Source organism: Sciurus vulgaris, assembly GCF_902686455.1.
Source record: "Sciurus vulgaris genome assembly, chromosome: 17".
Taxonomy (NCBI): domain Eukaryota; kingdom Metazoa; phylum Chordata; class Mammalia; order Rodentia; family Sciuridae; genus Sciurus; species Sciurus vulgaris.
Window position 1 is genome coordinate 53,978,641 of NC_136478.1, and position 24,115 is coordinate 54,002,755.

The 24,115-nt window shown below is 53.8% G+C and overlaps 1 protein-coding gene and 1 long non-coding RNA gene across 2 annotated transcripts; one reads left to right on the forward strand and one right to left on the reverse strand.

Moving 5' to 3' along the window:
* The first annotated feature begins 6,657 nt into the window (after nucleotides 1–6,657).
* CBLC (Cbl proto-oncogene C) lies at nucleotides 6,658–23,563 on the forward strand. The gene is made up of 12 exons (XM_079118957.1): nucleotides 6,658–7,059; nucleotides 8,435–8,581; nucleotides 8,700–8,856; nucleotides 9,168–9,289; nucleotides 10,909–11,046; nucleotides 14,627–14,714; nucleotides 15,338–15,469; nucleotides 16,038–16,196; nucleotides 16,421–16,501; nucleotides 19,565–19,680; nucleotides 19,791–19,864; nucleotides 19,964–23,563. Exons 1-11 carry the CDS (start codon nucleotides 6,707–6,709, stop codon nucleotides 19,798–19,800), a joined length of 1,503 nt encoding a protein of 500 aa, XP_078975083.1. The 5' UTR covers nucleotides 6,658–6,706; the 3' UTR covers nucleotides 19,801–19,864; nucleotides 19,964–23,563.
* Nucleotides 10,907–17,801, reverse strand: LOC306648735. Its single transcript, XR_013760464.1, has 3 exons — nucleotides 17,278–17,801; nucleotides 15,240–15,390; nucleotides 10,907–11,023 (listed from the first exon to the last, which is right to left on the reverse strand). It is a non-coding gene; the product is annotated as an uncharacterized lncRNA (long non-coding RNA).
* Nucleotides 23,564–24,115: the final 552 nt, after the last annotated feature.

Genomic DNA, 24,115 nt, shown 5'->3' on the forward strand with positions numbered 1-24,115 from the left:
TCTGTGAGGAACTGTCCCCAGGTTCAAGGGCTGGATGGAGGCTGACCTTGGTAAGTCACTTCTCTAAAACAAAGGATCTGGCTGCTCAACTCGTGGAAATCCCCGCTGGTCCGCCCAGGCCCTGGGACTGGGCGCCTATCCTTCCACCCCCTCCCCTTCCCCGGCAGAGAGGCCAACTCCAAGACGGGGAGAGAAGCCTCTAAGGGGTCTCCAGACCCCCTCAACACCAGGCAGACCTCACCCCACCCAGCAGGACTCGCGGGTGACAGGCCGGCACTCTGGGGTCCGCGGCAAGATCAGGTGGCACACCTTCGGTGCGTTTCTCAGGGGCAAAGCTGCATCTTAGCGCCCTCCCCACCCTGGCTAAACCCAGGGAGTCAAGGGTCACCTCTCCCCGCCCCAGCATGGAACCTGCCAAGTCCTAACTCCTGGCGACGCACCAAGAAACCGTTTTAACTCGCGAGAGCTAGACAGGACGCATCTGCTCTTCAGGTGGGTTTGCAGACGGCCTCGCAAATCAGCCTCATTTACAGACAAGGAAACTGAGGCTGGGCAGGGAAGAGGCCGGCCTGGTGAGGCCAAAGGTCCAGGATTCCATGGTTCACCACTGCTCACCCATCAGTTCCTCACCAGTGACCCGTACCAGGAGCCTCCTGGTCTGAGGGAGGCACCAGGATCTAGTCACCAGGAAACATCAGATACACCCAAGTGACAGGGAACATCCTGAAAAAGAACCATCTGCCCTTTTCAAAAATCTTCCCAAAATGTCAATTTTGTGCCGCGAGTGCGGTGGCACACGTCTGTTATCCCAGCTAATTGGGAGGCTGAGGGAGGAGGATCACAAGTTCAAGGCCAGCCTCAGCAACTTAAGAAGAACCTGTGTCAAAATAAAATATTGTGGATGCCAAAAAATATGAGGATTACTGGTAAAAAATGTGGACTGTTACACAACAATGTAAATGAAACACCCCAATGCAATTTCAACCACTGTATGTACATTCTCTCTCCGTATTCTACCACTGAGCAACCTGTCTGTCTTTAATATCACCCATAGAAACAGAAAAAGAGTGAGTGTAATTTGAGGTATTCTTGATGTTCTATTTTTGCATGCTTATGCTAGTATTTTTTTTCTTTACCTGATTCAAAACAAATAGTTAAACAAACTATTAAAACTCCATTTTAAACCAAAAATAAATAAAATAAAATATTGTAAAAAGATCTGGGGATGTAGTTGGTGATAGAGCAACCCTGGATTCAATTTCCCGTACAGCCAAAAAATAAAAAAAGTCAATTTTGTGGAACAAAGAAAGCCTGAGAAACCATACCAGACAGAAACTAACAAGACAGGAGAGTGGATATGGACTGGTAGAAATTTTTTGCCTTAAGGGAATGTTTGAGGATAATTAGCAACTTGAATATAGCCTGCATTGTTAGATACTAGGACACATCACTGTGCAGTGTCTGCTGTTGACCTGTACCAGATGCCCTTAGCCGGGCACGTGGTGGCGCACACCTGTAATCCCAATGGCTCCGGAGGCTGAGGAAGGAGGCTGAGGAAGGAGGATCGCGAGTTCAAAGCCAGCCTTGGAATTTAGCCACGCCCTAAACAACTTAGTGAGACTCTGCCTCAAAATAAAAAAATAAAAACGGGCTGGGAATGTGGCTCAGTCGTTAAGCGCCCTTGAGTTCAATCCCCAGTACCAAAAAAAAGAAAGGGGGGAAAAAAAGTATACCCTTATACTTGGAAATGCAACCGAAGTGTTTAGAGGTAAATGGACATAATGTGGAACTTGCTCTCAGTGGGGGTGGTGGCTGCAGGACAGCAGCCATGGGAAAGTCACAAACTGAACAGTTGTGAATCGGGGTGAAAGGTATACAGGTGGACTCCGTCCTTGCAAATTCTCGGCAAGTTTAAAATGATTTCCCCCCAAAAGATGATTTCACATCAAAAATCATGGTTCCAAAGCCTCCGGGTCTTTTCGCTTTGTTTTGGGTCGTCCTTTTCTTTAGTTTTGCCGTGCTGGGATGAAGCCGAGGGTTTCTGAGGTTGTTTCCGAGAGCTGCTGTCGGTGCGTGCATCTGTGGGCAAAGTCTGGGGCGTGGGGAGGCTGAGTTTGCAGCTTCAGGCACTGCTTAGGGGGTGTGACCCTCTGTCTCCGCGTGGGATTAAGGTTCGCGGGTGCGACCAGAGCCTCAGAGGCGTGGCCGAGGGCTGGGGGTGTGGCCAGAGAAACAGTTCCCAAGGGAGAAGGTAACCCTGGACTCCGCGCGCCCTCTCGTGGTCAGCTCCCAGGTCTGGCCTTCACTGTTGATTTAACCGAGAGAGAACGCACACATCACACAATTTACCTAGACTGTACGATTCCACGGTTTCTGTATAATCCCAGAATTGAGCAATCATCACCAGAAGGCATTTTAAAACATCTGAACCCCTAAAAGAAACCCTCCATTAGTGGTCACTCTCTATTACTCCCCAAACCCCCCACCCCTAGGCATCCTTTAATATTATTTTATTTTATTTTATTATTTTATTGGTATTGGGGCTCAAACGCAGAGTCTTGCACACGCTGGGCGAGTACTCTCCCACTAGCTACATCCCAACCCTTATTATTTTATTTCAAGATGGTCTAAGTTGCGCAGGATGGCCTCAAACTTTTGATCCTCCAACCTCAGCCTCCCAAGTAGTTGAGATTACGTGATATATGCCACCATACCTGGATTACTGTATTTTTAAATCTACAGATTTTCTTATTCTGGCATTTCATATAAACAGAATCATGTCATATTAGTATTTTATGAGAGACTTCTTAGTATCATTTTCAAGATCACTGATGTAGCATGTATCAGAGTTGCTTTGTTTTGTTTTGGGTACTGGGGATTGAAACCAGGGGCACTTTGCCACATCCCCAGTCCTTTTTATTTTTTATTTTCAGACAGGGTCTCCTGTTGCTAAATGGCTAAGCCTGATCTTGAACTTGTAATCCTCCTGCCTTAGCCTCCTGAGCCACTGGGATTACAGGCATGCTCCACCGTACCTGGCTTTATTTATTTATTTTTCAGGGAGTACCAGGGATTGAACTCAGGGGTACTGGACCCCTGAGCCACATCCCCAACCCTATTTTGTATTTTATTTAGAGACAGGGTCTCACTGAGTTGCTTAGTACCTTGATTTTGCTGAGGCTGGCTTTGAACATGCAATCTTCCTGCCTCAGCCTCCTGCCTGTAATCTCCCAAGTCACTGAGATTACAGGCATGCACCCCCTTGCCTAGCTTTATTTTAATTTTTAATTAATTATTGAAGTGCTAGGAAACCACTCTTTATTTACCCATTCATCAATTGATGGATACATAGCTTGTTTCCACAGTTCACATATGGTGGAGTGCCCCTATGGTTACTCCAAGTTTAACATTTCCGGGAATTTATTTTTTATTTTATTTATTTTATTTAATCCAAGTTAAACATTTTGGGAAACTTTTGTTTCCCCAAGCAGCTGCATCATTCCACATTCCCGCCAGCTGTGTGCGAGGCCTCGGGTCTCTCCACATCTGTCCAACATCTGTTGTCGTCTATCTTTTTGTGACAGCCATCTTGGTGTGGAGTGGGATTTTTGAGTTGCTGATGCTGGGTTCACTTGCTTCTTGTTTTTTGGGGCTGGGGGGGGAACCCAGGGCTTTGTACTTGTTAGACAAGAAGCCTACTGCTGGTTTCACTATAGTTCTGATTTTAGTTTTTTGGACTTGATAATGATGTTGAGCATTTTGGTTTTTTTTTGTTTTTGTTTTTGTTTTTGTTTTTTTTTTTGGTGCTGGGGAATCGAACCCAGGGCCTTGTGCTTGCAAGGCAAGCACTCTACCGACTGAGCTATCTCCCCAGCCCCGATGTTGAGCATCTTTTCAGGTCCTCCGTTGCTTCTGTGGTCACTGTGTTCCCCTGTAAACTGTTTTCCCAAATGCAATCCAGATTTCTAAGATTAAAGCATTTGCAGGATCTTTGAAATCCCAGTATAAACTTCTCATATGCACTTTCCTTCTCTGGATCCCAGATTTGATGCTCTGCGTGACCACACATTTTGCTTCTCTTATCTCATCCCTATGTATCCCCAACTAATCTAGAACGCTGTTTTTCCAGGTTTTCAAACAGTATAAATAACATTGTGACACAATAATCACTCCATGCATACTCCCCACACACACTCTTGTAGTGGGGATTGAACCCAGGGGTGTTCTACCACTGAACTACATCCCCAGTCCTTTTTATTTTTTATTTGAGATAAGGTCTCGCTAAGTTGCTGAGGCTGGCCTTGAACTTTCGACCCACCTGCCCCAGCCTCCCAAGTCACTGGGATTACTGGAGTGCACGCCCTGCCCCTGGCCGCACCTGCTTTTTTAACTCATTGAATCAGTTTTCTAGGGTGGACATAACAGTGCCGCAGACTGTTGCCTTAAAATAATAGATGTTTATTTGCTCAGTTCTGGAGACGGAAGCTGGAAATCAAGGCGTCAGCAGGGCCATGCTCTCTGACGGCTCTAGGGAAGGCCCCTTCCTTGCCCGTCCTCACTTCAGTTGGTTGCCAGTAATCCCTGACAGGGCCTGGCTTACAGGTACATCACTCCAACCTCTGTTCTGTCATCGCCCTGTGTTCTCCAGGTGCACACACCTGTGACATTTGCCTGTAACCAGATCCAAATATCCTTGTGGGTTTTTTTTTTTTTTAAAAGCGGGGATTGAACCCAGGGGTGCTTAACTACTGAGCCACATCCCCAGCCCTTTTTTGTATTTTATTTAGAGACAGGGTCTCACTGAGCTGCTTAGCACCTCACTTTTGCTGAGGCTTTGAACTCTCGATCCTCCTGCCTCAGCCTCCCGAGCTGCTAGGATGACCACCCACAGCTATCCTCACTCTTATAAAGACATTAGTCACACTAGACGTGGGGCTCACCTTAATCCAACAGGCCCTCATCTTAGCCTGACTGCATCTGCAAAGACCCTATTTCCAAAAACAGTCATATTCAGAGGATCCAGTGGACATGAACTTGAAGGTGGGGGGGGAACACTATCGACCCAGGGCCTATCATTATATTTTTATGACTCACGCTCTTGGTATGTGAGTCCAGTTCATTCATCTCACCTGCCACAGGAGCCCCGAGGGTGGTATACCACAGTACATTCACCCTCCTCCTGGTGACGCACATTCACCTTCTTCCTATTCTCTCCATTTCCGACAAGACTACAATTAATATCCCCGAATGTGTCTCTTGGAGTTTTCAAACTGCCGAACCTGATCCATTAGTGGGCTGTGAGATCAATTTGGTGGGTTTTCTGTTAATGAAATGACAGTAAATAGAACAGAAGATATTTAAGTATGCACACAAGTCGGGTAAGGGCCATGCTGTGAAATTTTTGCTGCAAGCGTCCATACCTGTCTTAATGGCTCCATGCCAGCAAGTATTTACAAGCCACAGCTCTGAAGGAGGTAGTGACCATCAATCTGCCCTGTCCAATTGTCCCCGAGGTGCCATGTACGCTGCCAGATTGTCCTCCAAAAGAATTGGTTGCCAACCTTTGACTGAAGCCAAAAGTTTGAACTTTTCCCAGGCCCAGGAAAAGTTTCTGTTTTCTGGAGGAAACTAAGGCTCAGAGAGATCAGGAAGGCCAGGGGCCCGGAGGCAGGGCCATGCCAACCCGGCTGCAAAGAGGGGGGGTCTCTGCTTAGGGTGACATGCAACAGCAAAGATTGCTAAAGCTCAAGATTCTCGGGTTCTCTGAGCCTGGGGTGAAGCTGAGGAGGGGCTCCAGGCACTCGCGGGACGTTCGTCTTTCATGAACCGAGGGGCGTATTCAAATCATGTTTCTAGTTATTATTTATTATTCGCTATTATTATTCTCTAATTCGAAATTCCAGGTGCGAGCTTACAGTAGGTGCTACGGGAACGTGGCCTGGCCTCCCGGGGCGTGGCCCGGACGCCAAGTGGGCGGGGCACCGCCTGACTGCGGAGCGGCGAAGGGACGACGGGGCCACCGCGCCCTCTGGTGGCTGCTCCTGGCGCTGCCGGGGCTGGGCCGACGCCACAGGTTCCGCAGGTCGAGGTGACAGGCACGTCACGCCCGCCCTGTGCATTCTAAACTCCACTCCCCGCCTCGCCCCTTGGGGACCCAGGGCTCGACTTCCTTTGGAAACCTGGGTCTCTAAACTACAGCCCAATTTCCCGCAGTGTCCCCGCCGTAGGAACCCAGGCATCCGATCGCTCTGTACCTTCGTTCTGGGGGACAGAGGAATTAATTGCACTTGCTCCTGGAACTTTCCCTACTAAAGAGCTCAGTTCTCTGACCTTTAACCCCACGCCACCTCCGAAGACCCAGACCCTCAGCCACGACTCCAGGTTCTACAGAGTTTGGAAAGCTGAACTCCCACCCCTGTCGCTCCTGCACCTGACAGGTCCCCAGGTGTCCCCTAAGTCCCTCCCCAGCGCCCGCTCCTCCCTGCAGGGACTCAGGCATCCCAGCTACGATTCCCACCCTCTCAGAGGTCCCCTCCTCGGCCCCCACCGAAGCCACCCATCCCGCCCCTGTGGAAATCACATTTCCAAGCCCCACCTCCAGGGGCCCCAGGGGACCCGCCCCGCCCCTCCTCCTGCCGCGCCCCGCCCCCACCGGGCCGCGCGCCTCTCCCTGCCGCACCCATCAGTCCCGAGCACCGAGGGACCCATGGCTGCCGCGGCGGCCCCGCGGGGCTGGCAGTGGGGGGAGCCACGAGCGCTCGGCCGGGCGGTGAGGTTGCTGCAGCGCCTGGAAGAGCAATGCGGGGACCCCCGGCTGGCCTTGGGGCCCCCCTCGCTGCGGGACCTGCTGCCCCGCACCGCACAGCTACTGCGGGAGGTGACCAAAGCCCGGCGGGCGGCCGGCGGAGGCGGCCCCGATGGTCCCGGCGGCGCCGGGGACTTTCTCTTCGTCTACTTGGCCAACCTGGAGACCAAGGGCAGGCAGGTGGCAGCGCTGCTGCCGGCCCGGGGCACAAGCGGTGCCAACGACGAGCTCTTCCGGGAGGGCTGCAGACTCAGGTGAGCAGGTGCCCTTGTCCCAGAACAAAGTCTCTCGGGTGAGACCCGGGTCATGCTCCCAGCCAGCTGCCCCTTAGGCCTCCGAGTCCAGACCCCGCCCCTCCTGCTTCAGCCCCTGGCGTTTGTGCCCCTGGGCCCTTATTCCCACCCAGGAAACTGAGTCACCAGCTTTATCCTTCCTTGGACATCCATGCCCCCATGTCCCCCATCTCTCCCTTTTTGGGGTCATCTCGAAACCAGGATCCCGGTGCCCCATTCTCCCAGGGGCCTTAGATACACTACCCTGGCAACGTGGGGACTCGGTGGGCTTCGGCTAAGGACAAGATGGATGCAGCCCGGGGCCTGATCTCTGCCCTTAGCCTTCCATTCCTGCCCACAGCTGGCTGAGGACCTTGGACTTGGCTGCACACTCCCTGTTCTGAACTCTAGGGGAAGGGCAGCTGAGGGGCAGGGGCAGGCAAGGCCTGGAGCCTGGGAAGGAACAAGGACTAAACCCGCTGTTCCTGACTCTGTCAGGCCCCAGGCACCTTCCTCATCACGGGTCGAAGCGTCTCCCTAACTCATCTGGAAATGAAGCACACAGCTTCAACAACCTGCTTAACCAGAGTTTAAAAAATCAGGGTCGTGCCCTAGATATATTATAGAACAGTGATCAAAGGAATGTTCTTGGTAATGTATATTTCTTTTGCATGAAAATGCAAAGGCTCTATTATTCTGGAAGGCAGAAATGACTAGTCAAACACGAGAACCACCAGGAGGCAGAATCAAATACCCTTCCCTTAGCTGGGTACAATGGATCACTCTTATCACCCCCTCGATGGGGAGGCTGATGCAGGAGGATTGCAAGTTTGAGGCCAACCTCAGCAATTTAGTGAGACCCTGTTTCAAAATAAAAAATAAAAAGGGCTGCCGATGTGGATAGAGTTCAGTGCCAGAGGGCCCCTGGGTTGCATTCCCAGTACTGGAATTAAAAAAAAAAAAAAAGAAAGAAAGAAAGAAAGAAAAAAAAAAAAAAAAGTCTTCTCTATATTTAGGGAGGTGGCTGCAGAACAGACCGGGCTCCACCCAGCCCCGCCCCTCCTCAGGTGGAGAAAAATCTGAGCATGCGCTGTCGCAGACTGCCAGCACAATTGGTGGTCCCCTACTAAGCTGGTCTCTTCCAGCCCCAGTGGGCTCTGGCCAAGGTCAAATTTGGATATTGGGCAGCTTCTGCACTTCCTTAACAGATGAGGAGACTGAGGCCCAGAGAGGGAGGGCCTCAGGACTGCGACAACCGAGGGATGGACGCTCATCCTGTGCATTACAAGAGTCTGGAAGCCTTGTCTCTGTGGAGTTTCCCCAAGGCCCAGTCCATTCTCAGAGTTCTTTCCTGCAGGCGACAGTTGGCCAAGCTGGCCCTCATCTTCAGCCACATGCATGCGGAGCTGAGCGCACTATTCCCTGGGGGAAAGTACTGTGGCCACGTGTACCAGCTCACCAAAGCCCCAGCCCACACCTTCTGGAGGGAGCGCTGCGGGGCCAGGTGAGTGAGCACCGCCACTCCAGAGTCCCAGCCTGCCCCGCCCAGGGACCCCAGAGTCCAGGCCACCTCCTACAGAGCCTTCCATCCTCAACGGCTTCTCCCCACCCCACCTGCCCAGGTGTGTGCTACCCTGGGCAGAGTTCCAGTCGCTCCTGTGCACCTGCCACCCAGTGGAACCAGGCCCCACCGCCCAGGCCTTGCGCTCCACCATGGACCTCACCTGCAGTGGCCACGTGTCTATCTTTGAGTTCGACATCTTCACCAGGCTCTTCCAGGTCAGAAGGCCGAGACCCGCCAGTCTTTGGGAGGAGGCTGGGCCTGGACCCCTGGGTCAGAGGGAAGAGGCTGGGCCTGGACCCCTGGGTCAGAGGGAAGAGGCTGGGCCTGGACCCCTGGGTCAGAGGGAAGAGGCTGGGCCTGGACCCCTGGGTCTGAGGGAAGCGGGGCTGGAGCCCTCTGTGTAAGGGAGGCACTGCCGAGGCCCACCATGGTGCGAACCAGCTGGCCGGGCTCTCAGCCCCCAGGAAGCCCCAGCAACACGGCTGCTTCCTGTTCGGTCTGTGACCCCGGCCCTGCTCCACCCTAGCCCTGGCCGACCCTGCTCAAGAACTGGCAGCTCCTGGCGGTCAACCACCCAGGCTACATGGCCTTCCTCACATATGACGAGGTCCAGGCTCGCCTGCAGGCCTGCAGGGACAAGCCAGGCAGGTAAATGGTCCCCACCTCAGCAGGACGAGGCCAGGGGCTCAGGGACCAGTCGTGGCTGGGGTGGAGTGGAAGTGTGGCATCCTCAGAGCATAGGGCCAAGGTTCCCGGAACCCCAGAGGATTAAGAACCCCGGAGGTGTCCGGGTGGGCGTGGTGGCATACACCTGAACCCCAGCTGGCTCCGGAGGCCGAGGCAGGAGGATTGAAAGTTCCAGGCCAGCCTGGGCAATTTAGCAAGATCCTGTCTCAAATTAAAACACTGAAAACTCAGGGGTGCAGCTGAGTGAAGAGCACCAGGGTTCAACTCCTAGTACCGCCAAAACAACAAGGAAAAGAGCTCCAACACAGATAGCCGAGTGCCCCTCAGCCACCCTATCTTCTGTCCCAGGACCTCCTGGGCCTTCCCATAGCCCAGCAGCTAAAGGGAATGTACTTCATCTGGTGGGAGAGGGGGGTGCTGAAGACCCTGATCAGATTAGGTCCTTTTCTTTTTCTTTTTCTTTTTTTTTTTTTTTTTTTTTTTTTTTTTTTTTGGTACCAGGGGTTGATCCCAGGGGCACTTAACCCATGAGCCACATCCCTAGCCCTTTTTTTCTGTTTTCAATTTTTTTTATTTTGAGACAGGGTCTCACTAGGTTGCTTACAGCCTCGCTAAGTTGCTGAGGCTGGCTTTGAACTCTCCATCCTCCTGCCTCAGCCTCCTGAGCTGCTGGGATCACAGCCGTGGGTTGGGTCCATTTCTGATAGGTCAGAGCGGTGTTGCATCATCTGTGAAATATTTTGACCATGTCCACACACACCTGTGGCAGTAGGACACTGGGAAAGGAGACACCCGAGTCCTTAAATTATTTAAGGACTTAAATATCTAATAATTAAATATTAATTATTAAATTATCTCTGGTCAGGAGTTTTGAGCTGCCGGGTCTCCCCAAAGGACTCAAAACTGAGGAGCTGAACATCAAGGAGTTCAGGGACTAGGAGGTCAGGTTCGTGAGTCTCTGCAGGGCTCACGTGCAGGAGCCCCAGAAAGGCAGGTTGATTTGCACTCTTCCAGTTCTTCCAATTATACTTCAAACCAGTTTAAGAGAAAAGCCAAAGGAGTGAATTAATCCCTATACTTGAAAGACCAGAGTTTGGGGGTTTCAGGCTCAGCTCGATCCAGGTGTTCCAGTCGTACCGGCAGGGCTCTGCTTCTGTCCATATGTCTCTGCGTTTGCCTATATCAGCATCCTTTCCAGATGTGGTCTCCCCACCTAGTGTCAAATGGCATCCAGGAGTCACAGCTGTAAGCCCCACCAGTTTAGCAACCTCTGTGAGGCTGGGGTACCTTGTTCTGATACTTCTAGCAAAAGTCCCTGACTCCCATCCCTGTGGTCAGGGGTCCTAGAACACTGAATGGCCAAGCCGCGGTCAGCCTTGTCCAAACTTCAGAGGAGGGAGAGGTCTCTAAAGAGAGTCTGGGACGTTATTATCACAAGGAGAGCTGAGGGGTCCTCCGGGCATAAATGGGAAGTTGGTGGACTTAGACACCTGGATCCCTAACAGGGTAGGGGACTGGGACTCCCCAGAAGGGACAGCAGCGACCACTCCCTCACCCCATCCCACCTTCTCTCCCTCCAGCTACATCTTCCGGCCTAGCTGTACTCGCCTGGGGCAGTGGGCCATCGGGTACGTGAGCTCAGATGGCAGCATCCTGCAGACCATCCCTTCCAACAGACCCCTGTTCCAGGTGCTCCTGGAAGGACAGAAAGACGGCCTGTGAGTTCCCATCCTGGAAGGCACGGGGTCCGTCAAGTCCACTTCTCAGAATCCCGCGGGGGCGCCGGGCCGGCTCAGCAGCCTGCAATGCCACGGCCTGCCCAGCAGGTGGCAGTCAAGGGTCCTGAGGAAGGGGCAGCGCCCCGGGGGGCCACACCCGGCTGCCCATGGGCTAGCAGGCCACCACCCTGGGCGGCCACACCTTGAACTTGGGCTCCAGGGCTTTGCTGCTAGATCTGATGTCCTGTTCTAGAATCTAGACTGATAGGGTGGAGAGAGAACTGGGGAGCCGCCAGACTGGTGGTTTTCCACCCATAACCGAGGCTGCCTCTTCCCGTCTGGGTTAGAGGGGAGGACGGCAGCTTAGGTTCTGGAGTTTCGCCTCTGACCAGGGTTTTCTTGGCTTTGCGCGGTGGAAGCCAGGGCGTCAGGCAATGCTGAGCAAGTGCCCCACACCGCACTCCGCTGATAAGGGCTTTCTTATCAGTCCACGTGTCTGGTACGAGATGAGATGGATGGTGGACGCGGAATACATGGATAGAGATGCTGGTTTCTTCCCTGTTTGTTTTCGTTGAACCCCCGAAGGGCTGTAGCACTGTGTTACCTCCCCGGTCCTTTCATTTATTATTTTTGATTTGAAATGGTTTTTTTTTTTTTTTTTTCCCCCAGTAGGAGAAATTGAACCCAGGGCCTCACACATGGTAAGCAAGTGCTCTAACCACTGAGCGACTTCCCCAGCCTATTTTATTTTTTATTCTGAGACAGGGTCTCACTTAGTTGCTTAGGGCCTCACTAAGTTGCACGGGCTGGCCTCCATCTTGCGATCCTCCTGCCTCAGCCTCTCTAGTTGCTGGGATTAAGATGGGCACCACCATGGCCAGCAGATATGCTGTTGATTCTCATTATTCATATTAGTTATGTTCTATACAATTGTGCAGTGTCTGGATTTTCAAATTCTGAGCCACTGCTCCTAGGGGACATACAGAACCTGTAGGCTTCTTCAGGACTCTGGTCCCAGCATTTTTTATTTCATTATTAATTTTATTTACTTTTTTATTTGATTGTTTGTTCTTGTCTATCGTTGTTTTGTGGGATTTTTTATTGTTGTTTGTGTGTTTTGCAGTTCTGTTTTTTTCAAATGTGCTGTAATCCCTGCGTCTCTGGAGGCAGAGGCAGGAGGATCACATGTTCAAGGCCAGCCTCAGCAATTTAGGGAGACCCTGTCTCAAATAAAAAATAAAAAGGGCTGGGGATGTGGCTCAGTGGTGAAGCGTCCCTGGATTCAATCCCTGACCAAAAATAAAACATAAAAATGTATTGGGCCAGGCACCATGGCCCACACCTGTAGTCCCAGCAACTCAGGAGACTGAGGCAGGAGGATCACAAGTTCAAGGCCAGCCTGGGCTTGAATTTAGCAAGACCTTGTCTCAAAATAGAAATAGAAAAGGGCTGGGGATGTGGCTCCCTGGGAGAACAATTGTCTGGCATGCATGAATCCCTGGGTTCCAGCCCCAGCACTGTCAGAAAACAAGTATTGGGTCACATTTTGACCAAGCAGTCACTACATAATAACCTTTATGTGTTTTTTGTTTAAAGTCAACTAAGACATATTCTTGGCTCAATGACACGGAACGCAGGCCAGTAGCACCGCAGCTCACGCCTGAATGGAGTTGCTTTCCACATATTTTCTGGATAAGGCACATGGCAGCCGCCCCTCCCTTAGGCAAATAGATGGCACTTGAGTCCCACTCTCTGGCCGTTGAAAACAGCAAATCAACAAAAAGCATGAAAATGGGAGGAATGTGGTGTTAAATAGACTGTGAAAAGACACTTGTTGACAGTCCAGGAGCCAAGCCAGCAGGCATGGCTGCCTTGCCCGCCACAGCTGACCAGGAGCACTGGGCAGCTCACATTCTTCAGCACTCCCTGCACGTCCGTCAACCAGCACAGGAGCATTGATCTGAGGGTTTCACATCAATGTTAGTGAACAGGCAAATCCGCAAATACAGAGTCCGTGAATAATGAGCTCTTGTACAGACACACGCGTGTACTTTTATTATATCCCTACTTGACAGCTCAGGAAACAGGCACAGAGAGGCAGACACATTTGCCCCGGTCACACAGCTACTGAGCTAAAGAGCTGAGATTTGAAGTCAGGCAGCCAGGCTCAGAGTGCAGCCCTTATCTGCTGAACCCGCCCAGTCCCAAGTCATCAGGCAGCTCCAGGTCAGATTTCTTGGAGAAGAGGATCTCAGAGTTAAAAACAAATGAGAGGACCTGGCATGGTGATGCACGCCTGTATTCCCAGCAGCTCGGGAGACTGAGACAGGAGGATCATGAGTTCAAATCAGCCTCAGCAACTTAGCGAGGCCCTGAGCTACTCAGTGAGACTCTGCCTCAAACTAAAACACAAAAAAGGGCTGGGGATGTGGCTTGGGAGTTAAGAGGTTCTGAGTTCAATCCCCAGCATTAAAAAAAAGTTTGGGGCTGGGGTTGTGGCTCAGTGGTAGAGCGCTTGCCTCGGATGTATGAGGCACTGGGCTCGATCCTCAGCATCGCATAAAAATTAAAAAATAAAATAAAGGTATTGTTTCCATCTACAACTAAAAAATATTAAAACAAACAAACAAACAAAAAAGTTTGAGGCCAGCCTGGGCCACTTAGCAAGACTCTTGTCTCACGATAGAGCTCCCCTGGGCTCAATCGCCAGCACCCCAAACAATCACCACCAAGTAACCGGCAGATCGCTAAGCCTCCAACTCCCTCTCTACAGCACATGCACACGGCCTGCCATTTTGCAGATGAGAAAACCGAGGCCAGAGGGGGGCAGGAACACCAAGCTGTGCGTCCCAGCACAGCGGCTTTCTGGGTCCTGGCTGCCCCCTCCTGTCTGCGTTTCTTGTCTTGATTCATCTCCGCTGCCCATCTGTGCCCCGGGTATCGTCATGGCCATTGTGCAGACAGGAAGACTGAGGCCAGAGATGTAGAGTTGCCCAGCCTAGGAAAATCCACTGTGGGGGCCCAGTCAGCATTCCTGTGACCCTGCTGCTGGCCTGAGGCTGCAGTGATGACCAGATGGGACACCCAGGGGGGTCCAGAGCCTCCTCAGCTGGCCAGGAGACCAGTGCTAAGAGCCAGCCAGCCCTGCTCTGGGTCTTGCTGTGTGTCCTGGGCGGTTTCTCTCCCATGCTGAGCCCGGGGTCACTCTGTAAGGTGAGAAGCAGTGCAGATGGCCTCGGGGGCCTGAGATCCGAGGACTTGGTCACTGCGACTCTAAGGTCTGTCACCATGGGCCTGAAGAAGCCCAGTGGGGTCCTGGGTGGCTCGGCCTGCAGACTCGGTCAGTCTGATCCTGTTTCTAGAGCCGAGTCACTGAGGTTCGGTGTCGCTACCTTTGGAGGATATAGAAGGACACACTACCCTGGGACACCTGCTCTGGAAATCCCAGTGGAAAGAGGGAGGAAGGAAAATATCCCAAGCCAGCAATGGATTGGGGGTAGATTCTGGGGAACTGTGGGGGACCTTGTCTGGAGTGGGAGGTACTGGGTCCCCACTCAGTGTCCCCCTCCCCTTCCCCCAGTTACCTCTACCCAGATGGGAAGAAGCAAAACCCAGACCTGTCCGAGCTCCGCTACACGGAACCCCACCAGCGCATCTGCGTGTCAGAGGTGAGACCCCCAGGCCTGGGCCAGAGTCCACTCACCGCCCCCACCATTGCCCGCTTGGCCTTGGCTCGGAGAGCTAACTTCGTGGCTGTGTGACTTTGGGTAAATGACTTGGCCTCTCTGAGACTCAGTTCATCCTATGGAAACTACAGCTCCTCGGTTGTCACGGGGATTAAACAAGGAAATAAGATCTGGTTAGATCATCAGAACAGCTAATGCACTTGAGTGCCTGCCAGTGACAGCCCTTGGGCCAGAGCTCAATCTTCAGAGCCGCCCCAAGGGAAAGAGAAACCAATATTTTTTTAATTTTTTTTTTTTTTTTTTTTTTTTAGTATAAGTATATCCCATTAATATCTGGGATAAACTTATACTTCAAATTCTATTCACTGCTTATCTGAAATTCAGACGTAATAGGGCATCCTGTGTTTTTCTTTGCTAAGTCTAGCAACCCCGAGTGTAGATGACCCCCCGAGAAGAGTTGGGACAAGGCCTGGAAGACACGAAGGAGGCCTTGACGCACCCACTGACCTTGAACTTGGGAGAGGAGTCCGGGCTGGCGCAGAGGAGGGGGCTTCCTTCCCGTGCTCCCTGTGGTCTCACCCCGCTCCCGTCTTCTCGCCCGCCAGGAGCAGCTGCAGCTCTACTGGGCTATGAACTCCTCCTTCGAGCTCTGCAAGATCTGCGCCGAGAGGAACAAGAACGTGAGGATCGAGCCCTGCGGGCACCTGCTCTGCAGCCGCTGCCTGGCTGCATGGCAGGTGGGTCTGCCCCGCTCCTGCCGTTTCACCCGGTCTCCCGGCTCTACAGTAAAGCCCAACAGCCTCTCCTAGGTGCCCCGTTTATCCGAGGGGGAAAACGAGACCCAGAAAGCAGAGAGCTGCTCAGATCCCTCAGGAGCCTGGCTGTCTACATCTGCGCCTGTTTCCATCTCAGCCGGCAGGGCTACTGTATTTCCCTCTCAGGCCGCGCTATCAGTGAAGAGTGCTGGGCCATCTAGAGCCAGTAGCTGTGCCTCTCTGGGCCTTAGCCTCTCCTCCAGCGAACAAGGCTATTGACAGTGACCTCCCACAGACCTGAGTAATGGCCAGAGCCACAGAGCCCTCTGCAGAGGCCTCGCCCGGGGCTGCCGCCCTGGTTCCACCGGCCTCTGGGCCAGCAAGGCCCTCCTTGGCTTCCCAGGCTCTGGCCCAGCCCTGCCTCCCCTCCGGGACTCCCGCTCCCTCCCTTCCCCTCGCTGTCCTCTTACCACTGTGCTGGAGGGGGCTCCCCAGGCCCCAGGGACACGGTGCACACAGGAGGCGCTGACCCTGCCCCCTGCCCCCCCAGCATGCTGACAGTCAGACCTGCCCCTTCTGCCGCCGGGAGATCAAGGGCCGAGAGGCTGTGAGTATCTATCAGTTCCAAGGGAGGCCCGCAGCAGAGGCCACCGCCGAGAACCCAGAGGACAACAGTGACCAAGAAGACTGGGAGCAGGAGCTGGGGCAGGTGAGCAGAAGGGGCAGGGTCCTTGGGCCTGGGCCCAGGGCCTGGACTCTTGGGCACTAGCGGCCAAGGGCCTGGGGCTGTGGCTTCCTCTGGTTGCCACCCGAGCGTTAGGACCTTGTCTGGTTTTCTTTTGTATCTGGAGCCTAGAGCAGGGCCTGGTCAGGGCGATGCCCGGGCAGTGTGGAGAAAATGGCAGCTCACAGCCCCTCCCCTGCCCCCTCTAGGTGGGCCCCTCTGCTCCCCCGAGGCCACCTCTGCTAGATCTGTCCCCCGAGGGACCCAGAAGTGCAGGCGGGTTGAAGGTGGTGAGTGTTGGTGTTCCGGGTGGGGGGGCAGGGGGTCTCCCTCAGCCCCAGGGTCCCTGTTGTGGTGGGTCCCTGTTGTGGTGGCTCTCTGGAGCACAAGCATGTGGCTCATCCTCAGCGCCCATGGGCAAGGCCCGGCTGTGGTCTGGCTCTCTGCCTTCTTCTTTACTCATTCCCTCTCATTGGCTTTCTGCTCTCCTTCTGGTGTTCGGACATGTCCTACCTCAGGGCCTTTGCACCAGCTGTTCCTCGGCCTGGCTTGCCTCTCCCCAGGCTCACTTTCCCGCTTCTTCTCTGGGAGGCTTTCCCTGACCATCCTATTAAACACAGCACCCTGTCCCTTTGGACCCTGCCCCTCAATGCTCTCACAGCCCCTTTCCCAACTGGCATGGCGTGCGGTGTTGTTTCCTAAGCCAGAACCCTCTTTGGGTGCAGATTTTGTCTTATTCTGTTCTGTCTCCCAAGTCTAGAACAGTGCCTGACACCTACACTTAATAGGTGCTCAATAAAGAGGGGTCGAATAACCAGAACCAAGTCTTCCCAATAGCCCTATAAAGTTGAAAATGTTTCTCTCATTTTCCAAAAGAAAAAAGCTCAGAGAGTTAGTTGGCTGGAAGCCACACAGCCTGAAAGAGGACAAGCCAGCATTGGGGTCTTTAAGGTCCCCAAAACAGCTTTTTTTTTTTTTTTTTTCCCCTGGGCTGGGACGGAACCCAGGGCCTTGTGCACACATGTGGCAAGTGCTCTGCCACTGAGCCCCAGCCCCATCTGCTTACCTTTTAAGGGAGTCCCGCCTTGCTTTCTTCTCCCCATACTCTGCCCACCCCCCTAGATTTTCAGAGACCCGGGTGCGGCAGGGGGCGGATCCCTGAGCATCTGGGGCGGGCAGAGCAGGCACCCAGCAGATCAATACTGAGCGGACCTCAAACAAACGGCCAGGAAGTCGGGGAACATTACTCGACCAAGCAAACAAGGAGCCTGCAGGACGGGGGCGGAGGGAGCCAGCGAGGGAGGCTAAAAACAGAACGAGACCTGCAGCCAAAAGCTAATGGAAACATTAGGAGGCACTCAGCGGGCTCCCTGGGGACAATGAGGGGACACTGCCAGCCGGGAACAGGGCTGAGGGGCACCTCCGGCCGGATGGGCATGCGTTTACCTGGGCGGTGCCCTCCTGGCACGCCCCTTCCTTTTCCTCCTTCCCAGACTTGCCTGATTGGAATTCCAGTCAACCGGCCCACCTTTTGTTTCCTTTGGGGTAGCGGGGATTGAACCCAGGGGTGCTTAACCACTGAGCCACATTCCCAGCCACCCGTTTCCCACCCCCCCCCCCTTTCTTTTTTTAAATTTTGCTCCTGGGCCTCACTACGTGGCTGAGGCTGGCCTCAAACTTACCATCCTCTTGCTTCAGCCTCCCAAGGGGCTGGAATTGCTGGCGTGCACCACCTCGCCGCCTGGTTACTCCTGTTCTTTCAGCCTTCAGAGCATCGACCTGGGCTTGCTAATTCCCAGCAAGGCGACCATCATCATGACAAAGGTTAATGTGTGACTTTTGCTGGGGCTCCGCGCACCCATGACCTTTTCTTTCTCTGTTTTCTTTCTCCGCCTTGCAGGGGCCCCACGTGCTGGGCAAGCGCTCTACGGCTGAGCCACCCCCCAGCCCTCGCGTTCATTTGTAACCTATTCAGTTGTCACAAGGACAGGTCAGGCACCCGGGAGGCTGAGGAGGGAGGATGGCAAGTTCAAGGCCAGCCTCAGCAACTCAGCAAGACCCTGGCTCTCAAAATAAAAACTAAAAAGAGCTGGGGACGTGGCTCTGTGGTAGAGCGCCCCGACTTCAACCTCCATAACAAACAGGGACAACAAGGAAAAACAACTGTCACGACAGCCCCCTGAGGGAGACCCTGTCGTGATCACAGCGGGGGACAGTGAGGCTCAGGGAGCCAAATGTCACACAGCTCACGGGTGATGGAGTCGGGATGAGGAGCCAGGTCCCTGGCTCCACATGCCGGAACTCGTGCTCCACCCCTCTGTGGGCCTGGACCCCCTGGTCTGTGCAGTGGGCATCATGGCGGGCTCCGCCATGGGGGCTGCAGTGGGCTGTGCTCATGGCCGGTCATGGTGGTCATGATCTGCACACAGGGCTCTGTCATCAGAAGCTCCTGCCCATGTTAGAAACCCACCTCCCGGAGATGACACCGTCATTGAGCAAGACCCCGGCACCCCTCCAGCCCCTGGAGAACTGTCTGATCCTTGGTGTCTCCATGAAAAGAATGGGGACAAGCGTAGCCTGAGCCCCACGGGGTCTGCGAAGCGGAGAGATCTGGGGACTGTAACCGAATCAGATCCCCCTCTCGCGTCTCAGAACACTCTACCAGCTCCCCAGCCTCCAGGGACTCGAGCCTCACCCTTGGCACACTCCATAAGGCCTGGAGATCTGGCCCACCGTCCCCCAACCTCCGCCCACGCTCCTCACTCCAGTGGGCCCCTTGCTCACCTTCAAGCAGCCAGCAGACCCCATCCCCCACAGGGCCTCCGTCCAGAGCCTTTTGGTGCTCAGGCTTCAGCCCACTCAGTCCTGACTCCTGGACGCCTCCCCAGTCACCCTCCTGTCGCTGGTCACCCTCCCCCGCACCCCGTTCTCCCCCATGCTCTCAGAAAGACCTGGAACACTGAGATGCTTCCTTGTTTGTGAGCCGACTGCGCACGTCAAGCCTCTGGCTCAGCAGACTGTGACTTCCTCCAGCACGGGGATTCTTGTATTATTTCTCTCATCCACAGTTCTGAACTCAGAGCCTAGAACAGGGCCTGATGCCCAGTAGGTGCTCAGGAAATGCGTGTGGGATAATTGAACCAAGGGATGGATGGACGAACAGACGGACGGACAGACCTAACGTCTTCCGACTCAAGGCAGAAGTATGAGGGGAAAAGGCAGCACGGATTAGGGACAAGACTCTGTCACAGGGTCCCCGCTGCCCCCAGTCACCCCTGACTGGGCCTGTGAATTGACACTGCCCGTCCCTGGCTGCCCCTCTCTTCCGACATTTCTGAATCTCTTCTCTCCAGGTACCTCTGGCTCTGCCCAGGCTCCGGGCTCCCCGTCCCTTGCCGAGAATTAGGAATGTGGCCTCAGCCCCCTGGAATGTCGCCTCCCACCGCCAGGCCACAGAGGGGGCCACAGAGTAAGTGGAGGAGATAGTGAGGCTGGTCTGAGACGCCAAGGGTAGAGAAGGGGCAGAGGAGAAAACGGGGGACCCCGTAGACTCACGGCCCCCAACTGTCTCCACTACAGGAATTTCTAAAGGAAGCTCATGCCCGCAGCCGCCCCTGTGGGGTCCACAGTGGGGCCGCAAGCCTGGAGGCCAGGTGAGTCCCCCAGACTCTCCAGGCTCCCCCCCGCTGGCCCTTGCCCTCCCCGTCCTCTGCCCAGATGTGACCTAACGCTCCCCTCTCTCCGCATCGCAGGGTGCCCAGGTGTGCTGCTCAAGGGCGCCGCGGGGGCTGGACGGGTTGTGCAACATGAATAAACTGTCCAGCCTGCTGGGTCCTCCAGTGTGTAAGGAGCGGGCCAGTGGCCACCAGGGGGCACCTTGGCACTGGGAAAGGGCTGTCCCCGGGCCTGACCCACTGGGGAGGCTGGGCCCTGGCCCTGTGGACCCTCAGACCTCCCCGTGGCGTGGGGTCCCCAGCCTCTGCCGTCAGTTCCAGGAGTCCCCCTCCCATCACGGCAAATCATCCCAGACTCGCCGCGTTCTGCATCCCTGGTCCAAGGAGCCCGCGTCTCCTTGAGAGTTAGGCTCGTCTCGCCAGCACCTGCTCTTCTCCCCTGTCTCCATTCCTCTTGGGTCCTTCTGCTAGCATCTCCCACCTCCTCACTAATCCCCAGAGACATGGGCTCCCTCCCCTCAGGTTAGGCCAGCGCACTCCCTAGCACCAGCCCTGGGTGGACAGTGCTGTGCAGGGACAAGCAGCGGTCACTGTCCCCTCTTGCAGCTCAGAGTCCAGTGGGGCAGACAGACCCAGGATGACCCAGAGCCCAGAGTGGGCACAGCTGGGGTGCGGAACCCCCCGGGCTGCAGGGACACCTGACCCAGCCTGGAGAGTCACGAAGGGCATCCAGGAGGAGGGGACTCGGAGCCCAGACTGCCATGGAGCTTGAACGCGTATCACAGACTGAGCTCCAAGCGACAGCAGCTGCTGCTTGGGACAGAAAGGGAACCTATTGAGAGGATTCTGGGTCACTCACAGAAACCCAGGAGTCAACAGGAGAGCCAGGATTGGAAAAGGAGCCAGAAGGCTGGCAGCTGGCCAGCAGTGGCCACCCAGCCACTGTCACACCACAGAGGCAGTCTGAGGAGTATGTGCTGGTGCTCGCTGAGCCCTGGGCACTGCAGCTGCCTGGCTGCTGGAACCACCTCAGAAACAGGACGTGGCTGCACCTCTCATTAGCTGCCACCCATCACGAGCCCCGCAACTTAGCGGCGCTGGATGGCAAGGGTTGCATTAACGCTCAGGGTGCCTGGCAGATTCAGGGTGGAGCTCGCTAAGTGGATCCTGGGCAGGGCAGCTAGAGGCTGGCCTGGGTCCCCGCAGGCTCCACAGCACAGCTGCTTCAGGGACACCACTGCTCTGATGGCCTCCACGGGAGGACAGCCAGCCTCCACATCCGTGTTCTGCACCTACGGATTCAGCCAACTGTGCATCCAATGCAACGTGTGTGTGTGTGTGTGTGTGTGTGTGTAATGCATCAGACTGAACATGCAGGCTTTTAAATTTTATTTATTTATTTATTTGGGTGCTGTGGCTTGAACCCAGAGGCATTTCACCACTGAGCTAGATTCCCAGTTGTCTTTTTTCATTTCGAGACAGGGTCTCATTAAGTTGCTCAGAGCATCACTAAATTGCTGAGGCTGGCTTGAAACTTGTGATCCTCCTGCCTCAGCCTCCCAAGCCTCTGGGATTACAGTTGCGGTCCACCACCACCTCTTGATGGCAGGGTCAAGCTGCTCTGATTGTAGGTGACCACGTGGAAATGACAAACTGGGTGCAGCCATCTTTAGAAGTAGCTTTTCTTTAAACTCTCCCTCCACAAGTATCTCTTTTTGTTCAACCCCAAAATGAATTCGTATGACACCAAATGTCAACAGTTCCATTTTCCAGATCCAAGCCTGGAATCATGGGGGAATAACCATTCCCTTCCAAACATTCCATGATCTTCATCTTCTGCAAGCTGTGGGCTCATTTGAAAGCTCATTAGGACATACCATATATAAACTAATGAGAGAAGCCGGCCACGGTGACACACACCTATGATCCCAGCAGCTCAGGAGGCTGAGGCAGGAGGATATCTCGTTCAAAGCCAGCTTCAGCAATGGCAAGGCACTAAGCAACTCAGTGAGACCCCGTCTCCAACTAAAATACAAAATAGGTCTGGGGATGTGATTCAGTGGTCGAGTGCCCCTGAGTTCAATCCCCAGTACCAATAATAATAATAATAATAAAGGTAAGGTTTTTTAATGAGAAGAGTCAGCCCTCCATATCTGCAAGGATTCAACCAACTTTGGATCTAAAATATTCAGGAAAAAATTGCATCTGTACTGAACAGGTGCAGACTTTTTTCTTGTCATTATTTCCTAAACCATGAGTATACTGAGTACATAATATTTACATTGTATTAGACATTATAAGTCATTGAGAGATGGTTTAAAGTATATGGGCGTGTGCAGAGGTTATAGGCAAATACAATGCCATTATTATATGAGGGTCTTGAGCCCCCTGAAGAAGGGGCTCCTGGAACTAAATCCCCCTGGATACCAAAGGACTGCTGTATTCAATCACGTGGCGCATCACCTAATGATGTCTCCGTCACAGTGGACCACAATTGCAACAGTGGTCCCATAAGATCACATAGTCCAGTGACGTCGCAGCCGTTTCAGTCTGTGTTAAGTCCACTGTGATGTTCACCCGGTGGCAAAATTGCTTGACAACGCCTTTCTCAGAACATACCCCGGTTGTTAAGTGACGCACGCCTGTGTCTATACACATGAGCTCGCGAGGACGGAATTGGAAGATGATTTAATCCAGTCCACAATATTTATTCATCTCGTGCCGAGCACGGTCCTAGACACCAGTAAAGCAAAGAAAGTTCCTTTTTTCTTGGAGTTTAGAGTCTGGGCCAAACCATAAAAAATAAACATATTGGATCTGGCGGCGATAAACACTATGGAGGAAAAAAAAATGTAAAAGAAGGGAAAGGGGTGTGGCTGGGAGAGGGGGCGTGGCCATTGGAGAGGGGATAGCCAAGCAGAGCTCCTTAATGAGGCGGGTGGGAAGACAGACCTGCAGCCAGGGAGGAGGCTATGCCAGCGAGCAATGTCTCAGCAGAGGGGAGAGCAGGGCCGGGGAAGCTGGAGATGTCTGGTGTGTTGGAGGAATGGCTTGGGCATGGCTCAGAGATCAAGGTGACAAGAGTGGTCCTGGAGGGGGAGTGAGTGGCGGATGGGGTCGGGGAGGTACCAGGGACCAGATCCAGGTTCTCATAAGCCACAAACAGAACTTCAGTTTTTACTGTGAGACAGAAGCCAAGGTTGACACAGGCAGAGTCACATTTTAATAGGATCCCCCTGGCTGTCTTGTGAGACTAAATTGTAGAGGACAGGCAGGTGACGTTAACAATACCAGTTCCTGCAAGTCTGTACCCAGCAGGGGCTGGGATGTCTGATTTCCCTCTTTCTTACACATTCCACGTGCCCTTCCCTCTGGTGTCACAGGCACCTTTGTAGGCTGGGTTCTTGAAGGTGGAAAGCAGGTGGCCAGAGGGTGCCTACCAGAGTCCAACCCCAGGTAAGCAGGTAGGCAAGCCAGGGACAGAAGACCAGGGAGTGGGCATCTGGGGTCAGTGTGAGCTTGTCCCAGGGAGCACTAGGGGCTGTCTTGGAGAGTGACTGTATCCATGAGTGAGTTTGTATTGTGTCCTGCAATGACCAGTCAGCAAACCCTCCCTGAGTACCTGCTCTGGGTCCGGGTGGGGGACACACAGTAACCAAGAGAGTCCTGACCCTCAAGGGTCCAGTGGGGGAGACAGGCTCACTCCAGACAGGAACTACCCAGAGTGCACAGGGCTGAGGTGGGGGCTCCAAGGACTGAGGGCGGGGAGCCCAAAGGAGGACTTCCTAGAGGAGGAGATGGTGATGCTAATACTCCAAGGTCACCTTTCCCAGTGTAACAGTGGTTCTCTGTAGGGCTAATGGATTAAAAAAAGTAGCTTTGCCCAGTCTGGCCAGTAATTCCCAGGCTAACCTGTAACTGAGCCCTCCCTCTGGTCAGAGAGGCAAAGCCAGGGCTCCAGGGACCCTGGCCCTAGTCTTACCAGGGACTGATCTGAGACCTGAGGAACCTCTCCCAACATGACCAGTGACCCCACATTCTGCCTAATGATCTAGGTTAGTTTCTCCCAGGCAACCAGTGCCAGCCCCTTCCCCCCAGCCCCAACCAGCATCCTAGGGATTTTTGTCCCAGTCTGACTTGGGTCGTGGGAAGCCCTGAGCAGTCTGATCTGTGACCCCTGTCAGTCTGACCTCCGACCCTCCCTTGCAACCAAGGCTGGGCTCTTCCGCC